At 42.5% G+C, this 22,368-nt stretch overlaps 1 protein-coding gene across 1 annotated transcript; it reads left to right on the top strand.

Moving 5' to 3' along the window:
• Positions 1 to 496: 496 nt before the first annotated feature.
• ankef1a (ankyrin repeat and EF-hand domain containing 1a) lies at positions 497 to 13,474 on the top strand. The gene is made up of 11 exons (XM_076756661.1): positions 497 to 760; positions 1,344 to 1,551; positions 1,997 to 2,158; positions 6,652 to 6,851; positions 7,023 to 7,172; positions 7,371 to 7,494; positions 7,834 to 8,656; positions 9,915 to 10,141; positions 10,299 to 10,447; positions 12,360 to 12,515; positions 12,944 to 13,474. The coding sequence occupies exons 2-11, from the start codon at positions 1,362 to 1,364 to the stop codon at positions 13,097 to 13,099; spliced, it is 2,337 nt and encodes a 778-aa protein (XP_076612776.1). The 5' UTR covers positions 497 to 760; positions 1,344 to 1,361; the 3' UTR covers positions 13,100 to 13,474.
• Positions 13,475 to 22,368: the final 8,894 nt, after the last annotated feature.

Below are 22,368 nucleotides of genomic sequence, written 5' to 3'. Positions count from 1 at the left end.
CGGTAATTCTACCTTGGCTACTTAAGGATGTTAAGGATGCATGATAAGATGGGAATAGATATGTACATGGTGTTTATGCTGGTAGTGTTGTGTGGACTCTAGGAAGACTAGTGATCACTCTGTGGAGGCTAATGATAGAATAAATAATACATTTATAAAGAATGATGAATCCAGAAATGTCAGGTTACAACACAAGTGGGACTTCTCTGACACCTGAACGTTTCTGACATGTAACGTTTATGGAGCAAAGTGTGGCTGGTGTTCATTCATGCTCCTCCATTATCTTAATTTTACTGAGTTTAATTTTGAGAATATTTCTGTTGTGCAGTTTTGCTGGGCTCTTCAAAATACGATATATTTTACTGTAACGTACATCTTCCCTGTCTCCAGTTCATTTGGTTCCGTAATATATGTATTAACCGAGCACATCACCTGCACTTGAAGGCAGCACCAGACACCACCGAAGCACAAAAAGTCCTTCCCGGGATTTTCACGCGTTCCGTTGCCATGGGGAGTTTGTTTTCTTCCTACGCCTTACACAGAGTTATAGGTTATGCTTTAAAATGAAGGAAGGACTTTGTGGGGAAACTCGGGATAAGCGTAACTGTCCTAGCTGTCCAGACGTAGCGGGTACGTGAATAACCAAGTGTAAGGACTTTACTGGACTTTAAAGGACTTTTTCCAGTTCCGTAACAAGCGCGTGCCAAACAAGGAAACGCCGGTGGCTGTGGCTAACGTTACCCTTCACCTCAGTGTGCAGGTGGGTGGAATGATGACTGAAGACCTGTTTATTGTTCATGCTGGCGAATGTTTAATTTACAGCGACAGCATAGGGTCAGTATGAGTCAAAGGGTCAGTAGTAGTGAAAAGGTAGCGTTACCGGGTCAGACGCAATTAACTGTAGATTGTCACTTCGTGATTTAGGGGGGCACACATGCTAATGACGTGACCTAGCTTCATTTACTGCACTACTTGTCAGAGAGGAAAACGTCTCTGAATCTGAGCTCTGTTCACGTTAAATTGATGTCAGACCTGTTTGTTTTCTGTGAAAAAGTGTGAAAATTTAAAACTACAGTGCTCAAACACAGCGAAGCAGGTTTGCTGCACTGGCTGCTAACTATAATGGCTCCACAGGCTGTTGTGTGACTTAACAGTTATTCTCTGTGATGATTTGACAGTATTGAGTGAGTTCAATTATGCAGTCCTTAAACCTAAACCTTAAAACCTACCTAAATAAAATTAGTCACTTTTAAAAACGCTACAGAATTGCTTCTGTCCTTGGTCATTGGCATCTGTACCTGCATATATTAACTTCTGTTGCCTTTTGTTTTTGTTTCCACCAGCTCCTGTCTGATCCCATAATGAGTGGCAGGCCGGCAGAGGGCCGCCTGCAGGTCCTTCAGATCTATCGGCTGCTGCAGTGTGTCCATGAAGGGGACAAGGCGCAGTTAGAGAAGATGATGAGCCTCGGGGTGGAAAACCTCATCAATCTCACTGAGCCGCAAGATGGCACAGGGGTGCTTCATGTGGCAGTTTCAGCCAACAATCAGGGTGATGGACCTCATCTTTACTTTACTTTAGAGTAGAAGGTGCTCCGCTGGCCTGTAGGACAGCAGTAATTTGATCATTTTCAAATGAGGTCACATTTGGTCGTGACCAACATTTGAAGGCAAAGGCTTTAGACAGTCAGTTTGTCTACATAACATGGATCCTGTGAATATCCAGTCTACTGCAACATAATTTAAGTGTTTACAACTTCCAAAATCCCAGTTACACATTAGATGTTTATTGGATTTTCTTTAACTAATAGATAATCTTAATGCAAGGCTTTCTTACTGTAATGTTGCCTTTGTACACTACTGTCCAAATTGTTTGTGGCAAGAGCCTTTTAAACCTCTTCTAAAGCCTAAGAGAAATCAAGCACTTCATTGAATGTACTGGAAACCAAAAACTTAACTCCCCTGACCGTTTCTCTACTCATCCTGACTCCTTACAGACCTGGTCAGCTTCCTTCTCTCCCAGGGAGCACACCCCGACATCCAGGACAAGAAAGGCCGCACCGCGGTCATGTTAGCTGCTGACCTGGGCAGTGATGCCATAGTGGCACTGCTGGCCCAGAACCATGCTAACCTGCGGCTTCAAGACAGCGAGGGTAAAGGTGAGCAATAGCAGGCATAAAGCATGTGCAGATGGTGGGTTCTGGATAAATGAAACACGAGCAGATATTTGGAAAAAGCGGTGTAGTACTTGATAGATGCAATACTTTATTAAATCAAGTAGTTTTACAGAGATTGAAATCGCAAGTGGGACCTGAACAACCACAAATCTACATAAAAGTGACAGACTACCACAGGCCAGTCACTTATTTAACAACTGAACAGCAGGTAGAAATGAACTTTAAAGGACAATGGTGTGAACTACAGAGAGTTTATTGGCTAAAACAAGAATATATAGTAACACTAACGGGAAAATATCGTAAAGGAATGCAATGAAATAAGAAAAAGACGGTCGTATCCCTTTGCACATCATTCTGTTTAGAAGGCAGACAGAGATCCTGAGATACAAGACAGAAAAAGTAGTAAAGAAGTTGGATGAAAGTGGCCAGATCTACATTTTATGGCTTTAGTTTAGTGTGGTCTCTCTGTCTGGTTTTGTTCAGAGCACGTGCTATGGCATTCTGTCTGAGCTGTAACTAACTAATAGCTTTCTTAGACACACCAGAAAGAGGAGCGTCACAGCAGTCAAGCCTGCTGGAGATAAAAGCATGTATTCACTTTTCTGTGTCTGTCTGGGAGAGGAACAGTGTGACTCTCGAAATATTACTTAAATGATAGAAGGACACTTTAGTCACGTTTTTAATGTGATGTTCAAAATGTAGGTCTGAGTCAATGATAACACCAAGGATTTTGACCTGTTCCTTGGTTTTTAGTGTGAATAATTTTAGGCAGTTGAAGAGTGTTTCTCTCTCAGCTTTGGCTCCAATAACTAGGATCTCAGTTTTGTCTTGATTTAGCTGGAAGAAGTTCTGAGTCATCCACTAGCTGATGTCTGAGATACACGTAATTCAGTTGGTGATGGAACTGTAATCATTTGAGCTGGGTATTGAGCCCTCTGGGATACCACGTCAGGACTATTTTAACGGACGAGTGATCATCCTTGGCCACATAGAACTGTCGACCAGTTAGATGAGACCTGAACCATTTAAGGACTGCGTCAGAGAGATCAACCCAGTGTTTAAGTCCGTCCAGCAGAAAATTTTGATCTATAGGATCGAATGCAGCTCTGAGATCTAACAGGACCAGCACAGACAGCTTTTTCTCATCACTGTTCATTCTGAGGTCATTCACAACTTTGACTAGAGCCCTTTCTGTACTGTGCTTTCAGACAGTGTTGTTGCAGAGGAAATCATTCAGCTGTAATATTTTCTAAAATCTGGAGATTGGGGCTTGGACATAGGGCTTACAGATGACAGAACAATCTGTGTTGTCTTTTTGGAGCAGCGGTTTAATTAACGCAATTTTAAAAGCTGTAGGAAAGGTTCTTGTTAGCATTGAGCGATTAAGTATTTTTAAAACTTCCACCGCAGAACAGTTAAAAAGCAATTTTAAAAAAGTGGTGGGAATGGGATGAAGAGCACAAGTAGAAGATTTGAACTCACAGACGAGTTTCTTGATCATTTCCAATTCCACTGATCCGCATGGTGGATTCAATATTTGGAGCAATACTTTGTGGTACATTGTCCTGCCTTTTCTGAATAATATTCACTCTGATGGCTGCAATCTTATCTCTAAAATATGCAGAAATGCAAATTCATTGCATTTAGTAACGCTCAGGTGATTTGTGATTGCTCCATTGTATTCTGCTAGGAGTTATTTTAAGATACAGTAGCATGGTGGACCTGAAGTTTTGTCTTTCGCCACCTCCGTTCAGCTTTGCAACAGTCTCTTTTTATTTGCTTTTGGGCCAGTGCGACTGGGCCAATATGGTCAATAGCTATTTGTAGTATTTCTTTTAAATTATCCCCTTGATCATCAACAGATGATGGGAGTGTTGGCAAACATGTTATGCAAGATAAAATGTTCTGCCATTTCAGAGGCAAGCTATCATATTTTTCCAGTATGTTGCAATGCAGCATACGAAGAGAGACAGTGAATTCACTTAAGTAACGATGGGACAGAACCACACCCATGACTGATGAAACGTCTACAGAAAGTCCCCTTGTAATGACAAGATTTACGCTATGATTAGTTAGAGCTGATAATGGATAAGAGCTCAGAGATATCAGACAAGAAATTTGGCAATGCTTTGGTGGTCTTTAGACAATAACTGCAAGAATGTGTACATGACATTTCAGTATGACAGCATGATGCTCAAATGAACTCAAAACATCAAAAGAAATATCCCTTGGCCTCAGAGCATTGGTACATATGGTGGTTCCTCCTCCGCCCCTCTGCCCTTGTCGAAGGGAGTTGGAGAAATTCTCATTTTTTGGGGCAGTTTCAATAAGTTGTATTTGTGTTTAGACAGGTTTCAGTTACAGAGATCGTTCATTTAAAAAGATTTATTGATGAGAGACCTGATATTTAAATGTGCCATTTGCAGATTCACTGTCTTGTGGCAACAGCCACTAGATGCAAGGACGCACACAAGGTTATTCAGATTAACTCTGCTCTGAATTAGGAGTTGAGACTGACAATTTGTTAAATTATATTTTAAAAAAAGTCTATGAGGTCTTTCAGTTACACTGGACCGGACACGTAAAGTGTCTGTAGAGAGTCACAGTCACTTTTCAATTGGTCAGTACAATGTGTGCAATGACCTTAGTCATGATCGGTTTGTTTGTGAGGATTTTAATAGCTTTGTCCTCATGTCGTTTAACATTTCTGATGTAAAAGTCACCCATGACTATAGATGTGACGGGTGTTGTCTGGTGGACTTTAGGCTATTCACCCTGGAGATGGAATGCTGGCGCAGTCCACAGGGACCTGAAGCTGCTGGTCGAGGGGCTCTGCTCCCTTGATCTGGCTGTGATGTGCTGAAATCAATGCAACAAACAATGATTGGATCAAATTTGTTTCTAAATGGTCCATAAATTTGTGCAGGCAGACGATAAAAACAAATTGGCAAATAAGCCAATGATGACAAGAATTTGTTAAAAGTTAAAAGCGATTAGCGGAACAAGCGAACAAACCATCATTTGGCAGCCTTACTTGACGTTTGAGAGGTGAGAGGTGCAGTAATGGAACAGCCTCTCATCCACTAATGTATTCTCATTTGAGCTTGAAGTGTCAATTTCTCAAATAGAGGTGTTTTCCATCTCAAGTTAGACCAGCAGGTTCACGCTGAATACCTTGCCTTGTCTTACAACTCATGAAAATGCATGGTGCTTCTGTTTAGATATTGATGAGGTATCTGGGACAGCTCCAGTCAGCGTGCCTCAGGTTTTCCTACAGGTTCTTTTTAATTGTGATAATGACCCCAATTACAGTGTGTCTGGGACATCAATTACTGCAATTGGGACTCTTTTGAGAGTGAGTGAATGAGAGAGGGAGAGAGAGAGGTTGAGTTAAGCAGAAAAGTATTTGCGTGTGCGCTTTTGTACATGAATGCACGCTTATGCATAATGTGTGTAATTTATGTTGCGTGTGCGCACAATTGTGTGTATGTGTGTGTCAGGCTGCGTCGGTACATCTAATTACAGATCAACCACTAATAGTGATCCTTTCCTGTGAAAGGTGCTGAGTAACCTGATATCACCCTGCACTCCCCAAGGACTGGTTCGGCCCAGTCTCAACACTCACAGCCAAATCGTTTCTCCAGTAGGCTGAGTGTCAGTGGCTGCACACTGGCCTGCATAAGCCTCAGTGTTACAGTATGAAGGTGGGGAGAGTGGGGAAAGAGCAGCAGCTGTAGCACAGATCAAACTGTGGTCTTAGTGGGCAGCTTCCAGTTGTGATTGCGTGTGAAAAGAAATGAAAATAAAGTATTGCTGCCTGTGAAACATTGAAAAAGTGTATCATCATCTGGACCGGAGGTGTCCACCCTGCATGACGAGTTGTGGATTTGTTGGTGCAAGCTCAGATAGGCTTATTGACAAAACTAAAACCACGGTGTGTGTAAGCTGAGATAAGATAAGCCTTGACTGATCCCCAGAGTGGAAATTCATGCAGCTCTGTCTCAAACAAAGTGACAGAGCTGGCTGGTCAGAGTGATTGGCATAGAAAAGTCATTGTCAGATGTGGGATTCGAAGAGACTGCACCCTGAAAGCAGCCCCTTACGGCAGGATCAGACTACACGATTTTGCTATAGTCCATCCACAGCTGTTTTTTTTTGTTTTCTTTTTTTTTCTGCTTAGATCTGCTTAGCCCTCCTGACATCTCATTTGCTATGAGGACGCTTTTGGCACTCAATCCCAATCGTTGTACTCTGAGAAGATAACAAGCTACATTTCCTGTCTGATTTTTTTCTTCAATCTGTTCCTGGACTGCTCTAATCTAATCAAAATTATTTAGATAATGTTGATTTTAAGACTTTTTTCTGGAGATACAACTCAAAAGCTGAATGCTAATCACATATCCCCCTATTTGCCTCAATCCCTCTATCGCTCCCTTTTTATCAACCTTTGTACTTCTTTCCTCCTCTCGCTCCAGGTGTGCTGTTCTACTGTATTTACCCCTCCAAGCAACACACCCGCTGCCTGCAGGTGGCACTGAAGTGCCAGGCAGACGTCAACAATGTGTCGGCGCAGGGCAGCCATGTTTTCCAGTTGATGTGTGAAAAAGCCCGGGGCTGCACCCCAATGTGTCTCTTCATGCTGGAGGGAGGGGCAGACCCCAATGCAACAAATCAGGTTAAAAATTGGATTGGGGGGTTGACACTGTGGTATTGTGGCATGGACTCTGTCAGAACTGGTAGTTTAAAGTTCATAAAACATAGCGTGATGCTGAAATATTTGCAGCTGAGATGCTCTTCATGCTGTTTTTGTAACCTAAGACGTCTCTCCTCTCCTCTTTTCCCTCAGAAAACCGGCGTCACGGCGTTGATGGAGGCAGCCAAGGCCGGCTCCCTGCAGCTCGTTAAAGCCATTCTGAAGAAAGGGGGAAACCCCAACGCCCTGGACCGAAAACGCTTCACAGCAGTGCACTATGCTGCCATGGGGGGCTTTTTTGAGGTGTTGTTTTTGCTCACCCAATGTCTCTTTGTGCTATTATAAAGATGACTAAACTATATGAAGTTGCTGGTTGTATAGATTTTTTAAATATCCAATTCAGGCCCTCACTCAAAATTACGATAGTAAATATCTGCACCAATGGGATTTTACATTTAGGATTGTGTGATGTTTTGCTCTGTGGTGTTTCGTGTCTTCCAGGTGATTCAGGTGCTGTCTGCATACTCGGCAGACATGGGAGTGATCAACCTAGAAGACTGCACCCCCTTACACTATGCTGCTGCCACAGGCGATGCTAACTGCTGCAAGTTCCTGGCACAGAGAGGTGCTGCGAGAGAGAGAGTCTAACAATAATAGGCATCCTGATTTATGTGCAGTCAATTTCTGCTTTTTCTGGCATTCAGTGATAGCTCTGTGATAAAAAATCTGTAAGGATTGCAGTCACAGGGTCAATACGGACTTTATTGGTCTCTTTTTGTAGTTGTGTCTTGTCATCTTTTATCTCTCTTGTGATACATGAAGACTCAGGAAATTCAATTTTCTTCATGGTCAAGTGTTTGACAAAAAGTGGTAGAATATGCAGCTGCAAACACAGTCCCAGATTAGATTAAGTAAATCTGCGGTGTGTTTACATTTCTTCCCTGAAACTGTGCTCTGTGATCAGGTTGTAACCCCAAACTGAAGAACCAGGAAGGTTTGCTCCCACGTCAGATTGCCAAAGACGCCGGTCATAAAGCAGCTGCCAAGGAGCTGAGGAAAGCAGAGAAGCAACAGCGAAAAGGCAACAAATCCAGCGGTGTCGGCCTCATGTCAGATCTTTGGGGCCTGACCCTCCATGACTGGTCTCATGAGTTTGAGACTGAATTACGGCAAGCCTGTGGGGACAAATCAGACACAGTCACCACCGACGTGTTTATTTCAGTGTTGGAGGAACTGAAGGCTCCAGTTGATCTCGACCAGCTCGATACAGTCATCTCAGCCCATGACAAGGGAAGAGAGGGCCGTGTCAACATTAATGATTTCATCAAAGGTGTCAAGTACATCAAGAAACCGTTCCTCCTCTCCTCTTACATGACCAAGAAGAAAAAGGGAGAAAAGGGAGGAAAAGGAGGTAAGAAGAAAGGTAAATTTGTTCTCCCCATGCCAATTTGCACCCTCCTGCCAGAGCTTATGCCCCGGCGACCAGACGGAGGCCCACCACACTTCATGATTGAGACATACTACAACTGCTCAGACATCCGTCGATTCGACCGCGATCACCCGCCAGAACATCCCATAATGAATGACTCAGGATGGTACATAGAAAAGCCAGAGAAAGTGTACGTCAATGTCAACTACTGTGTAAAAAGTGGAGACCTGGAGTCTCTGGACCTCGCTCTCAGCCAGGGGGTTCCTGTGGATGTTCAAGATCAGTTTTACAAGACCCCGCTGATGGTGGCCTGCTCCAGTGGCAACTACGAGGTGGCTCAGTACCTCCTCAGTCGTGGGTGAGGAAGATTGTGTTTTCTTTTGGTTTTACACTTTGGAAACAGAGATTTCACCACTTTTAGCAATACAGACCTACTATTACTTTCACAACTAAATGAACTAAAAGTAGATGAACAACAATGCCGTGGACAATGAAATGCAATGAGAATTATATCAAATGACAATGTGCAAGGGGTCGCTCATCGTAATGAACCTACAGACCTACATTATGTGATTCTGCAGCTCTCCTCAGCTTTACTGAGCTTTATAACATCCTTCAGCTCATTTTTTTTTTAGCTGTCTGTCCCCAAACTTTGCTGTTCTGGTTCACTCTCACTGCTCTTACAGCGTTGTTTTCAGTTCCAGTGGGCAGCTTTTGTCACTCTACACCACCTGCTAGTGTTAATTTCATTAACCAAAACTATGACTACTAATGACAAACGACAGACAAATTTCAATTGAATATCCTCAGTAACTTCCTCAAAAATGATAAAATTTAATTAGAAATTAAATGTCTAATCCTTAAAATGTCACTCCTAAAGTGACTTGGTGACTGGTGGTAACAGCAAGGGCAGTTTAACACTCGCTGAGCAGCTGCTTTGCCAGAACAACAGAGGATACAGCAGAGGAGCAACTAGAGTATGTGTTTACAGTGCAGCCAAACAAACATGTAGAAAATTCCAATGTCTTGTTTTGTAGATGCATTTTGGATGAACTGTCACTGTCAGCGCTAACCTCAGTGACAAATGTGTTTCCTGTAAATGCTGCACAGTGAAAGCCAACACTTCAACACTTTTAATATGAAGCAGCTGCAGTAAGAAAGGTTGGCTTCGCAGTACATTGGCAGTAACTTCATACGGCTCTGATACAGCTGGAGGAATGTGAATGTAAGCAGTGAGGCTGATCAGTGACATAGAATTACAAACAGTAATCCTGTGTTTCATGCCTGCATTGTTCCTGTGAATCACTTGTGGGTAGGTAGGCAATTTGAGTCAGCACTAACAACGAAAACCAATGGAGACGATAACTGATTCTAAACACACTGAATGGCTATTGCAGAAAAATAGAATCAGAGACGGGGTTCGAGTTCATAAAATGATTAACTCGAAATGCACCATAAAACACTGAGGGCAAGTTAAAAAAATAGATTTTTGTTAATAACTTGTAAAGTTAAAAAGTTTAGAATAGGTAAGTTAATCACCAGTGAATAGTTCAGCACATTTCTGTTTTGCATGTCAGTGAACACAAACACACCGTGACCATGCCTTTCTCTGACAGGGCGGACGTGAATGTGTGTGACCAGTTCTTCTGGACGCCACTCCACCATGCGGCTCACGCTGGCCAAGTGGAACTTATCGATCTTCTGGTGGAGGCCGGGGCCAGCATAGACGCCCGGGCCCTCAGTGGGGGCACACCCCTCATGAGGGCCATTGAGAGCTCTCGACCCTCCTGTGTGGACTTCCTCATCAAGGCGGGTGCCAGTGTTAATGCAGAGAACAAGAAAGGTTTGACTGTACTGCTGAAATTATATCGAAGCTGTTTATGAAACTGTCCTTTGAGCCAAGTTTACCAATAAGCACCAGACTTCTTGTGACAAGCTGTCCCTCTTTGACGGTTAACACTGTGACTTCTGCAGTGACTGTGTGGTTTCTTCTCCTGCAGAACAAACCTGCCTGGACATCGCCAGAGCTTTTGCAGACTCCAGGATAATTGACTTGGTTAAAGACAAGATGGATTCTCTGCCCAAGCTAAAGGAGACAGGGAAGGGAAAGGGGGGCAAAGCACAAAGGCCTAAACCTGCCAAACAGAAGGTACCCAAATAGTCACTACAAACATATTAAAATCTTGTGGCTTCAAACTTTTCTGTTTTCTGTGTTTGTGTATGTGTGAAATGGAGATTTCACTCTGCTCAGTGTTCACCATTCACTGTCCACAAAACCTATTCATGCAGCCCTTGAGTCATACACTTGAAAAGGTAATTTTTTGCAGATATAGCAGGGTTTTGGTCTGAAACAGACCTGTACACAGTATATACTATACTTATGTACACAGTTTTCTGTTATTATGTTTTACAACAGAGTGCAGTCATTTACAAATTAACTGTGTTCACCAACAACGGCTTCATGAAGTATTTCTGTGTCCATGCAGTAATATCCTTCAGACAATCATGTGTTCACAAAGTGGTGAACCTCGCTCCATCCTTGTGAAAGACTGAGTCTTTCATGCCCCTTTCATACCCAATCATGATACTATCATCTGTTACCAGTGAACCTGTTTACCTGTGGAACGTTCCAAACAGGTGTTTTAGGAGCATTCCACATCTTTCCCAGTCTTTAGTTGCTCCTGTCCTGACTGGTTTGAAATGTGTTGCTGCATCAAATTCAGAAGCTGATGAGGTCAAACATTAAATATATTGTCTTTGAACTGTTCCCAGTTGAATATATGTCAAAAGATTAGCAAACTATCTCACTGTTTTATTTATGTTTTACGCAGTGTCCCAACTTTTTTGGAATCAGGGTACTTTTACAGCAGAATGTGACCTCTAGGCCCTTTCAACAGTGAGTGCAGCTACCGCTCAGTATCATCTCATCGCATAGCTAAATATGGATGGTTGTAACTTTTAATAGAGGAAATGGTTAGCAATATGACATGGTGGATATAGCAGGTCTTGCTAATTGGTATCGCAAACATTGTTTATTGTTCCAGACAAAGATAATCAGTTAATAATACTGTTTGTCTTCATTGAACTCTGAATACAGCAGCAAATACACCAAGTGTGCTCGTTCACCAGAGCGGCAGCCACCATCCTTCTCCTTGCTGCTTACTGCCTGAACACACCTTAAATGATGTTAATGTAAAACTTAAGCAACGTTTGACTGGAGGTGATCTCCCACCTTGCTTTTCCTCTGTGTACTCCAGCTTCTTCTTTCAGCATCAAAAACCTAAGCCTCTAAACAGATCTGATTGCTGTAAGGCAGCAACTGTGTTATAGCTAAACCATGCCGGAACCCCCATTTGCATTTAGTGTAGGATTTAGTGTCATCTAGCATGGAGGTTGCAATTTGCAACCACCATCTTTTAACCTTTTTTAACAGTGATTATTTTCTGCTTTACCAAGTCTTTGCTGCCAGACTGATTTGCACATCAGCTAAATTTTATGGGGTTTCAAAATTCTAATGAAAGCCACAACAAACACTTCAAAAAAGTTCGGTGGTCTTTTATAGAAACAAAAAAACACCTCTGTGCTCGGACATTATCAGTAAAAACATGCAGTATGCTTCAAGTAGAAGTCTGTAACTTCAAGATCTGAGTGTTTGAAAGTGCAATCTTTAAAAACGGGACATAGCTGAAACACAGCTGAAACCATCAAACTGCAGAGGCAGAGGACGTTCAGCGCCAGTCCGCTCTGCACCACCTACAGCCAAGAGAGTCCCAGCAGCAGCAGGTTAAAAATGCACATGTAAATGTCTGGATCTGTGCCATCTACAGGCAAGACAAGTAATAACCATTTCCAACTTTTTTGTAGCTTGTGTTTGTATTTGTGTTTGTTATTTTAGAGAGGGGAGCAGAGGAGTCCTAACTCAGCCGTTGTATCCGTTTATTTCTACAAAAGTCTGCAGCATTGATGTCCACCTGTCTGATGGTCAAGCATCTGAAAAGGCTTAATGTTTTGGCCAGCTCATCGATATTTATCAAATCTGAAAAACGTGGTGCCCCCTACAGGACGTTGCCGCAGAAGGAGCAGTGCAAGCAGAGGCATCAACTGCAACAACGGGAAAGACTTCCCCTCAGAAGGATTCAAAGAGCGTCGTCTTGCAAAACACCAGGATCACAACGGGGAAGACCAACACTGTGGACATCACCTTCGTGCCAAAAACGGTCAGACATACATATGTATATAATGTAGCATCTGCGTTCTTAGCACCAATTATTACTTCCTGTCTTATACCATTGAAAATACCCCATAAACTGCTTGTGAAATATATATATTTTGATCAATTTTCAGAGACTTTGACATTTTGACCTCAGTCTTATTAATTCTAGATGTAGAAAAAGTCTGTTTTATCCAAATGTTTAAAGGCCTTGTTAGTTACGTTTATTGCATACTAAAGTCATTTTATTTCCTCACCTTATTGTTGCAAAAGATCAATTCTGCTGTCAAAAAGGAACATTTCCCAAGATAAACATGTTTCTTTTCCAGATCCACACTTTAGTCTTCTACAGATATGTTAACTGGAGCACGCTTGTCCAGTGTTCACACCAGTGCCATTCAGTTCAGCCCAACTAACTGTGTCTGTCTGCCTCAGGTTTGGGGGAAGCCGCCCACCACCAGCCAGCTGATGTCAAAGATAGAGAGACGGAAGGAGCTCTTATCCCTCGAGGTGGACTTTGACGACTTCATGATGCCTTTCAGCCAGAACATCCAGAGGAAAACCCTGGAGATGACAAAAACCACAGTGTAGACCTAACGGAGGTTAGCCAGAGAGAGACACTCTGACATTTAGAATTCTAGTCTGTTACTGAGCAGGTGACCTGGACTTTGGATTGATTTTGGATTCTTGTCATTTGGAATCTGAACTCGAAATGCCAATTCATCGTAGTCTGAAATTGTCAGTAGGGTAGTACATGTATAATTTCATCATGCTAATATCAAGGGTAGAATCTGCTTGAATTAATCATCAAATGTTTCTGCTTAAAGATATTTCTTTTATACACACCGATCATGACTGTATACCTGCAATGTTCATCAGGGTCCTTTAAACAAAGTAAAGATCTAACATATATATCTGTCAATACACTGGAAGCTGTACTGGATATAAAGAGTTTGGACATGAATATAGAACTGATGGCTTCTGTGCTCACTGTGCTGTCAGCCTGGTTCAAACCCAGAACCATGATGCTGTCTAAAATCCCATGACCCTGAAAGTTTCAGGACAGGCTCACAGTTTTCCAACAGTCAGGTGCCTGTATGAACACCGATCAGATTTCTCATTTTAGAATTATTCCTCATGTTTGTTCTGGCTATTAAGAGTAAATTTAAGTAAGACATAAATCACTTTAAGCTTGCTTAGCGCAAGTTCGATGGATATCATATTCAGTGTGTAAAGAAGGCAGTCACTGAATTAAAGCTGGGAGACGAGCACAGGGACAAACCTCTCCTGTAAGTACACACTGTAGGTAGGAAGTTGGTTAAAATCCTCCCCTGACTCTGCAGTGGCTGGAGCTGCAGTGAGACACTGTCTGTTCAAAGTGGCAGCAGGAAGCTGCTGAGGAGAGGAGAGGGCACAGGCTAACAGCGGCTCATGAAGGGAAACCTTCTCTTTCTTTCTTTCTTTCTTTGCATCCTTTCTTTCTCTTTATTTCTTTCTTCCCTTGCAACCTTTCTTTCTTTCTTTGATTATTCCCTTACAGCGTCTATTTTTCTTTCTTTCTTCATTATTATTCCCATGCAACTTCTTTTTCTTTCTTCCTCCATTTCTTCACTCTGTATTTCTTCCTGACTGTCTTCATGTTTGCATGCTCTCTTTCTCTCTTTCATCACACCCTTTCCTTCATTCTTTCCTTCTTCCCTTGCATCTTACTTTCTTTCTTTCTTTCTTTCTGTCTCTCTTTATTTCTTTGTGTTTGTCCTCCAGTCTTGGCATCCTTTCTTTGATTCTTCCCGTGCAACCTTTCTTTCTTTGCATTCTTTCTTTCTTTATGTCCATCCATCTTGCATCCTTTCTTTTATACAAAACACACACTTACTCATTAATTAGAGAGGACAGACATGTGGCTCATGGTTCTCTTTATGTATACCAGCTCTCTTTTTCCTTTCCTTCTTTCCTTCCTTCCTCACTGGAACTTTCCTTACAGTTTGTGAATTATGCCTTTAGACATGTCCTGCAGTCACACAAAAGAAACCCATTTGCTCATGAAATGATGAACTCTTACTGGTTGTGCAGCCAGAGACTCAGTTAGCGTAGCTCTCATTATGCCTCCTTAATGTTGCTGTATTTGATTTCACCGTTGGTGGTCCTTCATGTTGTTGGAACTAACTGCAAAACATCAAGCTCCCGAAAGGAAAAAAAAACTGCTCTCCAGCAAATGCATTTCCATATTTAATCCACCGTGTGGCACTGTTTGGCAAATTTAGTAATGCAGGGCTCTGGTTGTTTATTAAGCCGGGAGAACAGAAAACTTGGAGGGAGCTCTTGTGTTTGTAGCACAGAAAGACATCAAAATGGCAGCCATGTATATGTACTGTTTTCATGTTAGACTGTCTTTGAAACAGGAATCTGCATTTCACATGCAGTATTAATGAAAAAAAGATGTCATAAGATGTCTTGTCCTTGGTGAACTGATAACATGAATGGCTGTAGGGTGGCTGACTGCAGCTGAGCAGTGTTTCATATTTCGTATTTCGGCCATATGTTAATCATTGATGTCCATACCAGGAGTGAAATAGACGTGCTTTTCTGTGTTAAATGTCGCATTGATGCACACTCCCATCATCACCACCACCACCATCACCAGATAAAATTAGATTGCAGTGTCCTCAAGGTCCATGGGGACGCAGTTATATAATCAAATATACAGGCAGAGGGGGGCGGAGGGCTGCTTTGAGGTTCGTTATACAGGGTCTGGATTGTTTAAATATACATAGTCACAATATCATTGATGACAAGGATGTGAGGAGAGAGGCAATGCATGACAGTGTTGAGAAAGAGAGGCAGAGGAGGAAAGAGCAATGAAACTAGAGAGCGGAGGTGAAAGGAGGCACACACATATGTAATGATATACAGAAAGAGAAACGGAGACAGTGACTAGAGAGTGAAAAACCTCCCCGAATGCCCAGCAGAGCCATTCATAATGAGGCGAGAGAGATGAGGGAAGGAGACGACTGACAGCGAGGGAAGGGAAGGCGAAAGGACATGAGGAGAGGAGGGGGAGTGGTGGGTGGTGGTGGTGGTGGAGAAAGAACAGTGTATGGTGACTCAGAGGATGGGGAGGGAGCACGGCGGAGGGAAGAGAGGGGAGCGGAGGAGTGGGTGGGAGGAGAAGATGAGGGCTTTTCTAGCACAATAAGTGGCACACAGGTTAGAGGGAGTAAACAAGGCTGCTGGCTCTGATTGTCGACTGTGACGCAGTGTGTCTGTCAGGGCGTGGGCTCGGGCTTATATGGTCTTGCAGTATGAGTGCTTGACTGTGTGTGTTTGTGTGTGTCTGTGGATGGTTGTTTTCCCGTTGTACAACCAGCATGTGTCTATTTTAAAGAGCACATCAAGATATGTGTGGCTGTTTTTACACAGAGGTGTGCTCGTTTTATTCGTGACGTGTTATTGAAGGCTCTATAAGATGGGCAGATACTAGTTTTCCTATGTGAACATAGTATGTTTATATATGTGCATGCATGTGTGTAGTAGCACATGCATGTTGTATTGTACCTCTATACATAACATAAGATAATCCTTTATAAATCCCACTGAGGAAATTTGCAGTGTTACAGCAGGAAAGGGGGCAATGCAATAGTAAGAAGTATTGCTAAAAAGCAAGAAATGATACATAAATAAACAAAATATTGAGTAAAACAATGCAGTGGATGAGTTAAAGATGAGACAGCGTTGGCCACCACAGTTGTGTAACATCTGCAGAATCTTGTTGCAGATGTTGAAGCAGGGCTCATCCAGGATGTGCATATATTTATGTGTATGTAGGCTTTTGTGTATTTGTGTTTCTGGATGTTTACATTATTCTGCTGTTGCTTGTTTTCACTATGTGTTGTGTTTGCATGAGTGGGAGTGAAGGCGTGTTGTGCTGAAATGTGAGTGTACATACATGCTAATAGTGCACGTCCAAGGGTATTTTTTTTTTTCAAGTTTAGAACCTCCTCTCCTCTCCTCTCCTCTCTGCTGAGTATCAGTCTGAGCTCAGATTAGTGTGTGTTGCTGCCAGCAGCACTGCAGTCTCCCAGCTCTGGTCCTGCACCGCTTACTCAGCACTCCAACCCTTCACTTCCCAAAACAACCCACTGGGACAAACACAGACATGCACACACACTCAGTATATTACCACTGTTTACCACATTATAGTATGTTATTATCACCATCTATCATTGCATTACTCACAGGAAGTATGCAGGCACACAGATTTGCTCACACATGCATACAATCCAGTAATTATATGCTGTATGCAAGCAAGCATATACAGACAGATACTCTAGACACAACATATAAATGGACACACAAACAGATGCACTGTCACTACTGTCTCACCCCCACACCCACCTCACCCGCATCAAGTCCAAGTTCAACACCACTGCCCACTGCAAAAAATAACACCCATCTGATCTTGTCCAAAACTCAACTGTAATATTTTCATAAAGTGGAATTTATGGCTGAGCTGTTTTAGTGGATTGCATCAGATTTTACTGGGGTACTTAAAAAAAGTATAGAAAATAAAAACTGAAAGTAGTTGCCAATTAATTTTCCTGAGATCAATTCATTGAGCTTAATAGTTTCAGCCCTAACGTGGACACACACACAAACTGTACAAACACTACACTGAACGTAAATAATGCTCCTAAAATACTGCATTTTTCCCCAAATGCACTAATGCACTTAATTGAATTAATGATAATCAATACAGCACATGTCCATAACTTAAAAAGTTAAATGACAAAAAAAAAAAACATCTGTTTGCAGTTTCGGATTTAAAGAAATCTATTTGTGTAATTTCATGCTAAGATGGATTCAGTATCTCTGTTTCCTAAAAGAGCCAATAACTGTAAACACAGTAGCAGGGGATGGAAATGCTGTGTCTAGTGAAACAATGGCGGCATTGTACAGATCCTGGTTTACCATCCATTATTGATGCGGGAGTCATGTTTCACACCAGCCTAACCGACTGAAGGTGTGTGCTCTGCATGTGTGTGTACATATGTGTGTAAACCTTTTTTGTGGGTTTGTCTGTGGATGTTTGGTACCTGTGCAGCTTTACTGAGTGAGCAAATATGTGTGTGTGTGTGTGTGTGTGTGTGTGTGTGTGTGTGTGTGTGTGTTGCAGTGATTCATCATTCATTAGCGCAGCCTTGGCAGTGCCTTAGATCTCTTTAACTTTCCAAGCTATAGATTCCAATTTGCTGCAGGCCTGGGACTTTTATGATGAGGATATTGATTTGAATTTCATAGTGAGGCCAATAACGCTGGGTGGTAAACAGAGGACTGGGCCTTGGCTCAGATAAACAGACTAATTCCTGGGAAAGAGACCAGAAACAGATACAATGAATATCTCTCAACAGACTACAGCTGCAGCACTTTACTGACTGTACTTCCTTCATAAAAGTGGGATTTGAAATTAATTTCAAACATCAGAAAATATGTTTCACGTTCTATCTTTTCTTCTATAGAGCGCTCTCGAGCAGAATAGGAATGGAACCCCATCACCATTGTTGAGCGTAGGCTGGTTTAAAGCAGACTTGGATAACTGAGCTCTTTGATGTTGTCATTTTTTATGCTGTTTAAGGTAGGGATACATTGGCTTTACTGGGCTTTTCTTTGCCTGCCTTCTTTAAATTGTAAGAACATAAGTTTCCTCTGTGCTAAAAACAGCTCATTAGTGTTGCTGGCAGTGATCATGAAAACCAGCGGGGTGCCATTAGCTTAAAAGCACGTAGTTTCTGCTTCATTTTACCTTGGCCTTCAGTGCAGTTTTAGTCTGCAGTACCTTCATACAGCATCGATACCTTAAAACAAGTCGCCGTGTTGCCCTCAAATCTCAAATTTAATACAAAAATGTCAAACAAAGACACTCCCACGCATTTCAGAGCATCTACAGACACTTCCTTTTGTTGACCACTGAGACTAAACCATTTGTTTTACATAACAAAACCTGTGCATATCATCCATCAAACAAATCCATATCATTTGTTTACAGTGTGCTAAATTTTACTCTTCAAGCACATTTGGATGTATTAATTAATCAATCTTCAGTTGCTTCGTTAATCTAACTAATATAGTACACTATGATTTTCAACATATCATTTCAAGATATCCTGAACAGGTGCTTCACAGATCGTAATATTTTATTAATCTAAAGGAAACAGTATGATTGATATTTAACTTTGGAAAGAAGTACTTTCTCTTTTTTTGTTATTGTACTTTCTTTCTGTGTTTAAAGCTGCGCTAATTAATATTTTTATGTCAACAATGGAAATGTCTGTGTGTAAGATGAAAGGTGTGACTCGTTGCGTTGAATCCACAGAAACCAAACTCTGCATTTCCCCTCAGACATTTTAGCATCTTTCAGCTCTTTGTCTTTCAGCTCTTTTCTGTTTTGGTTCACTCTCACTGCGTCATTTCCATCTCCGGCTGCAAAAGCTCCGACAACACGCTGTATGCTACCTGCACTGCACCAAAGGGCAGACGAGCAAAGGTGGCTATTAGCTTGTCAGTGCAGGAACGGAGCAGCTAAAGGGTATTTAGCATTTAGAAGGATGTTTTTATCAGGAGTTGGTGGAGACCAAAGCAGAGCTGAAAGGAGAGTGAGCAAAGTGACGTATGGGGTCAAACGCCATCATAGAGTGTTATTAATCTGTGTTCATTTTTACCACAGTTAAAGAATCAAAATGAAGGCGTTATTTTGACGACCCCAGAAATTTTTGACTGACGGTTTAATGAGACGCTCCTCCAGGCTGCAGCATGTCCGCGGTGGTAGAAAAGTTTAACAACTGTTGTTATGTCTGTGCGTTTGGCTCTGCTTTATACTGCAGTATCATCTGCACCCTCCCCCCAAACCGACTCCTTCAGTCTGCTGGAAAAAAAGGAAAGGAGAGACGGACTCTCTCTCGCTCTCTCTCTCACTCTCTGTCACACACACACACACACACACACACACACACACACACACACACACACTTCCTGTTGATTAAGGCTTCCTCAGTGGCCAATCGCTCAGCAGTAGTTGGATTCCTGAGCAAGAAAGATGTTTTAATCAAACTTCAACAGGAAACACAGTCATAAAATATGGATGTTATATAAGGAATTGTCAGCAGGGCTTTCTGATAAGTATGCAGTATGAATAATATCGTGATGAATGTTATGGAAAAGGGGAGGGTGACGAGAGAAAAGAACTTTTCCGAAATCCTCCTGCCACTCGTGCATCGACGCGACGAGCAATTCTCAGGATAAGCAATAATTTGAATTCATTTAATTTGAATTTTATTATGATGGGAAGTAAAATGTTGAGATTATGGATGCACTATTTTAGAGAAAGACACTCCTTCTCCTCCTGTGATGCATTTATCTTGTAATTTTTACAAGATCAATTAAGCCTCCTGATATTTTACAATGTAAAATATCCTGGGGCCTGATGAGGAGTCTGCAGAGTTTTTGTCACTTCTGATTAAGTTTCTCATTAGCATTATTTCCGTTAAAGCTCTGCACATCGTATTCATCGCTCTCACTGTATTCTCTCACTGCATGGTAATGATGCTGCAGCCATAGCTGCAGTTTGCCACAGCCAGAAAAGCGAAAGATGCCAGGAGAAAACAATTAACTGAACGCCGAGCTTCCCTGAATATTCATATGCTCCTGATGTTATCATGTGTGCCTGTAAAGATAGAACTGTGCTGCAGGGTGGAGAGTGGGTGAGGGTCGGGCTCCTGACAGCCTGTGGAGCATAACCAGGAGTTAAAGCGAGCAACAGAGGAGAAGGGGGAGAGTGAGGTGACTGAGAAAGAGGATCTGCATGAGGGTTATGGTAGGTCAAGGGAGAGGAATGGTTGTTTTTCAAGCCAGACACAATAGAAGGTGAGGTGAGATTTAACAATTCAGAAGTGTGGTTGTGCGTATGAGTGGGTGTGTATGTGTGAGCGATAGAGGGATAGACCCGTGGATGGAGACAAAGGAGAAGCGGTGAAGGGGTGTATTCCAAAAAAACTGGCCTGTCATTGCTGCATGGAGGAATATGAAGCGGTGAGAGAAGGGGTGTCAGGGAGGAGATACCGATTTTGGAAGTGTAGGAGGAGTGAGAACGGGGGAGGTGGCAGTGATTTGTGGTTAGGGTGGGGGCGTGAGGAGTGGACGCAGCAGTGATGGCGGGGGGGGAGAAAGGGGTGTTTTCCCAAAGCCAGGCAGGCACTGCAGAGCCTGAAACTGAGGAGATTTTTTTTTTTTGGTAGAGATTTGTTATGCTGCTGCTGCTGCTGCACCAATGAATCGATGAGGAGAGGAGGGGAAGGAGAAAGGGGAGGAGGGTCAGCCTGGTTGAGCTTGTTTCACTGCAGTGGAGCCTTTTTGTCCTCCCCCTCTTGCTTCACATTGATAGACCCCGTCTCTCTCTCTCTGCTGTCATTCTCACTGGAGTCTCATCTGTCTGTCTTTGCTTGACTCTCTGTCCCTTTCTGTCCTCATCCTCATTTCCCTCCAGGCGAGACCGTTTTCTGATACCTGGCGCCCCGCTGTCCAGAACTAATCTGGCAACCTCTGGCGAAGTTGTCTCAGAGTCTTGCTGTGCGCAGGTATTGCACAGCTAGCCAAGACCTACACTTCTCCTTATTAGCTGCATCAGCATCTGCCAAATAGAAACTTAGCACAATTGCACAGAACTTCCTCTGCTTGAGTTTGTCTTTGAGATAAGTTAAAGGGGGGCTGCATGCGTGCTGGGGGTCACCAGCATCAGTTGTTTCAGTGAGTGCCCCAAACCGACTTTTGTTTACTTGCAAATGACAAAGCCCTCTTTTTTTTTTCCATGCATGACCACAATCGTCCCCTAACTTTAACCAAGAGTTTATTGCAAGCATGACAGTGAAGCTCATGGACGCAATGTTAACCAACATGGACGTTACATCTAATTTCCGAAGTGTAAAAGCAGCTCCTTGTTGTTACAGGGGTTATGTGCTGGACTATTTCTTGGCGACTTTTCGAAAGATTATATAACCCCCTGTATAACTCCAACACACTTTCCGCCCATGTGGGTCATTATTCACAGCCCCGATGATGATGAAGAATCACTGTGTTCTTGGTATGAGCCACGCTGTTTCCTATTGCTGGTTTCTAAAGAGCAGCACATCTGTTTGAAGCATAAATAACTGTTGATCAAAGCTTAGCTAATTCTCTTTTAAAAGACTACAGAGTAACATTATGTTGTTGTCTTCCCTGAGAGCCTCGTGTGTGCAGTATTTTTCATATTCTGTCTGGTTCAGTGTGTGTGTGTGTGTGTGTGTGTGTGTGTGTGTGTGTGTGTGTGTGTGTGTGTGCGTGTGCACCCTACATGCTTAGTCTATAGCTTGGCTTATGCAAATACTCATATTAATTAATTTAGGTTATCAGAAGACTTCAGGGCTGTGGTTTGTGTCCTGTGCTTTATGTGTGTGTGTGTGTGTGTGTGTGTGTGTGTGTGTACCTGTGTAGTTCTGAGATACTACTTTTAGCTACTTTTAGGGACATAATACAGATAAAAGGCCAGTTAAGTGGGGACATCTTGTCCAATTGGGTACAAAAGGAAAACAGCTGATTTTTGGGTCAGTGGTTGTGGTTAGAGTTAGGCCAAGTCTGCAGGAAATTAATGGAAGACGATATAATGTCCCCAAAAGTGACTGAAAACAGCATTTGTGTGTGTGTGTGTGTGTGTGTGTGTGTGTGTGTGTGTGTGTGTGTGTGTGTTTCTGTTTCAGCAAATGCGGTTTGGACTACTGAGAGAGGGAGAGAGACACAGACAATAAATTAGGACGAGAGAGCGAGAGAGAGAGAGA

This window comes from Chaetodon auriga, chromosome 18 (genome assembly GCF_051107435.1).
Source record: "Chaetodon auriga isolate fChaAug3 chromosome 18, fChaAug3.hap1, whole genome shotgun sequence".
Taxonomy (NCBI): Eukaryota; Metazoa; Chordata; class Actinopteri; order Chaetodontiformes; family Chaetodontidae; genus Chaetodon; species Chaetodon auriga.
The sequence above is the reverse complement of the archived record's forward strand: the minus strand, read 5'-3'. Positions and strand labels throughout refer to the sequence as shown.

Excerpts from the sequence above, each read along its gene's own strand:
- ankef1a (XM_076756661.1), top strand. The coding sequence starts at position 1,362 with ATGAGTGGCAGGCCGGCAGAGGGCCGCCTGCAGGTCCTTCAGATCTAT. Across the intron at positions 7,173-7,370 it reads CCATGGGGGGCTTTTTTGAG|GTGATTCAGGTGCTGTCTGC; the intron begins GTGTTGTTTTTG and ends CGTGTCTTCCAG. Across the intron at positions 12,516-12,943 it reads TCACCTTCGTGCCAAAAACG|GTTTGGGGGAAGCCGCCCAC; the intron begins GTCAGACATACA and ends TGTCTGCCTCAG.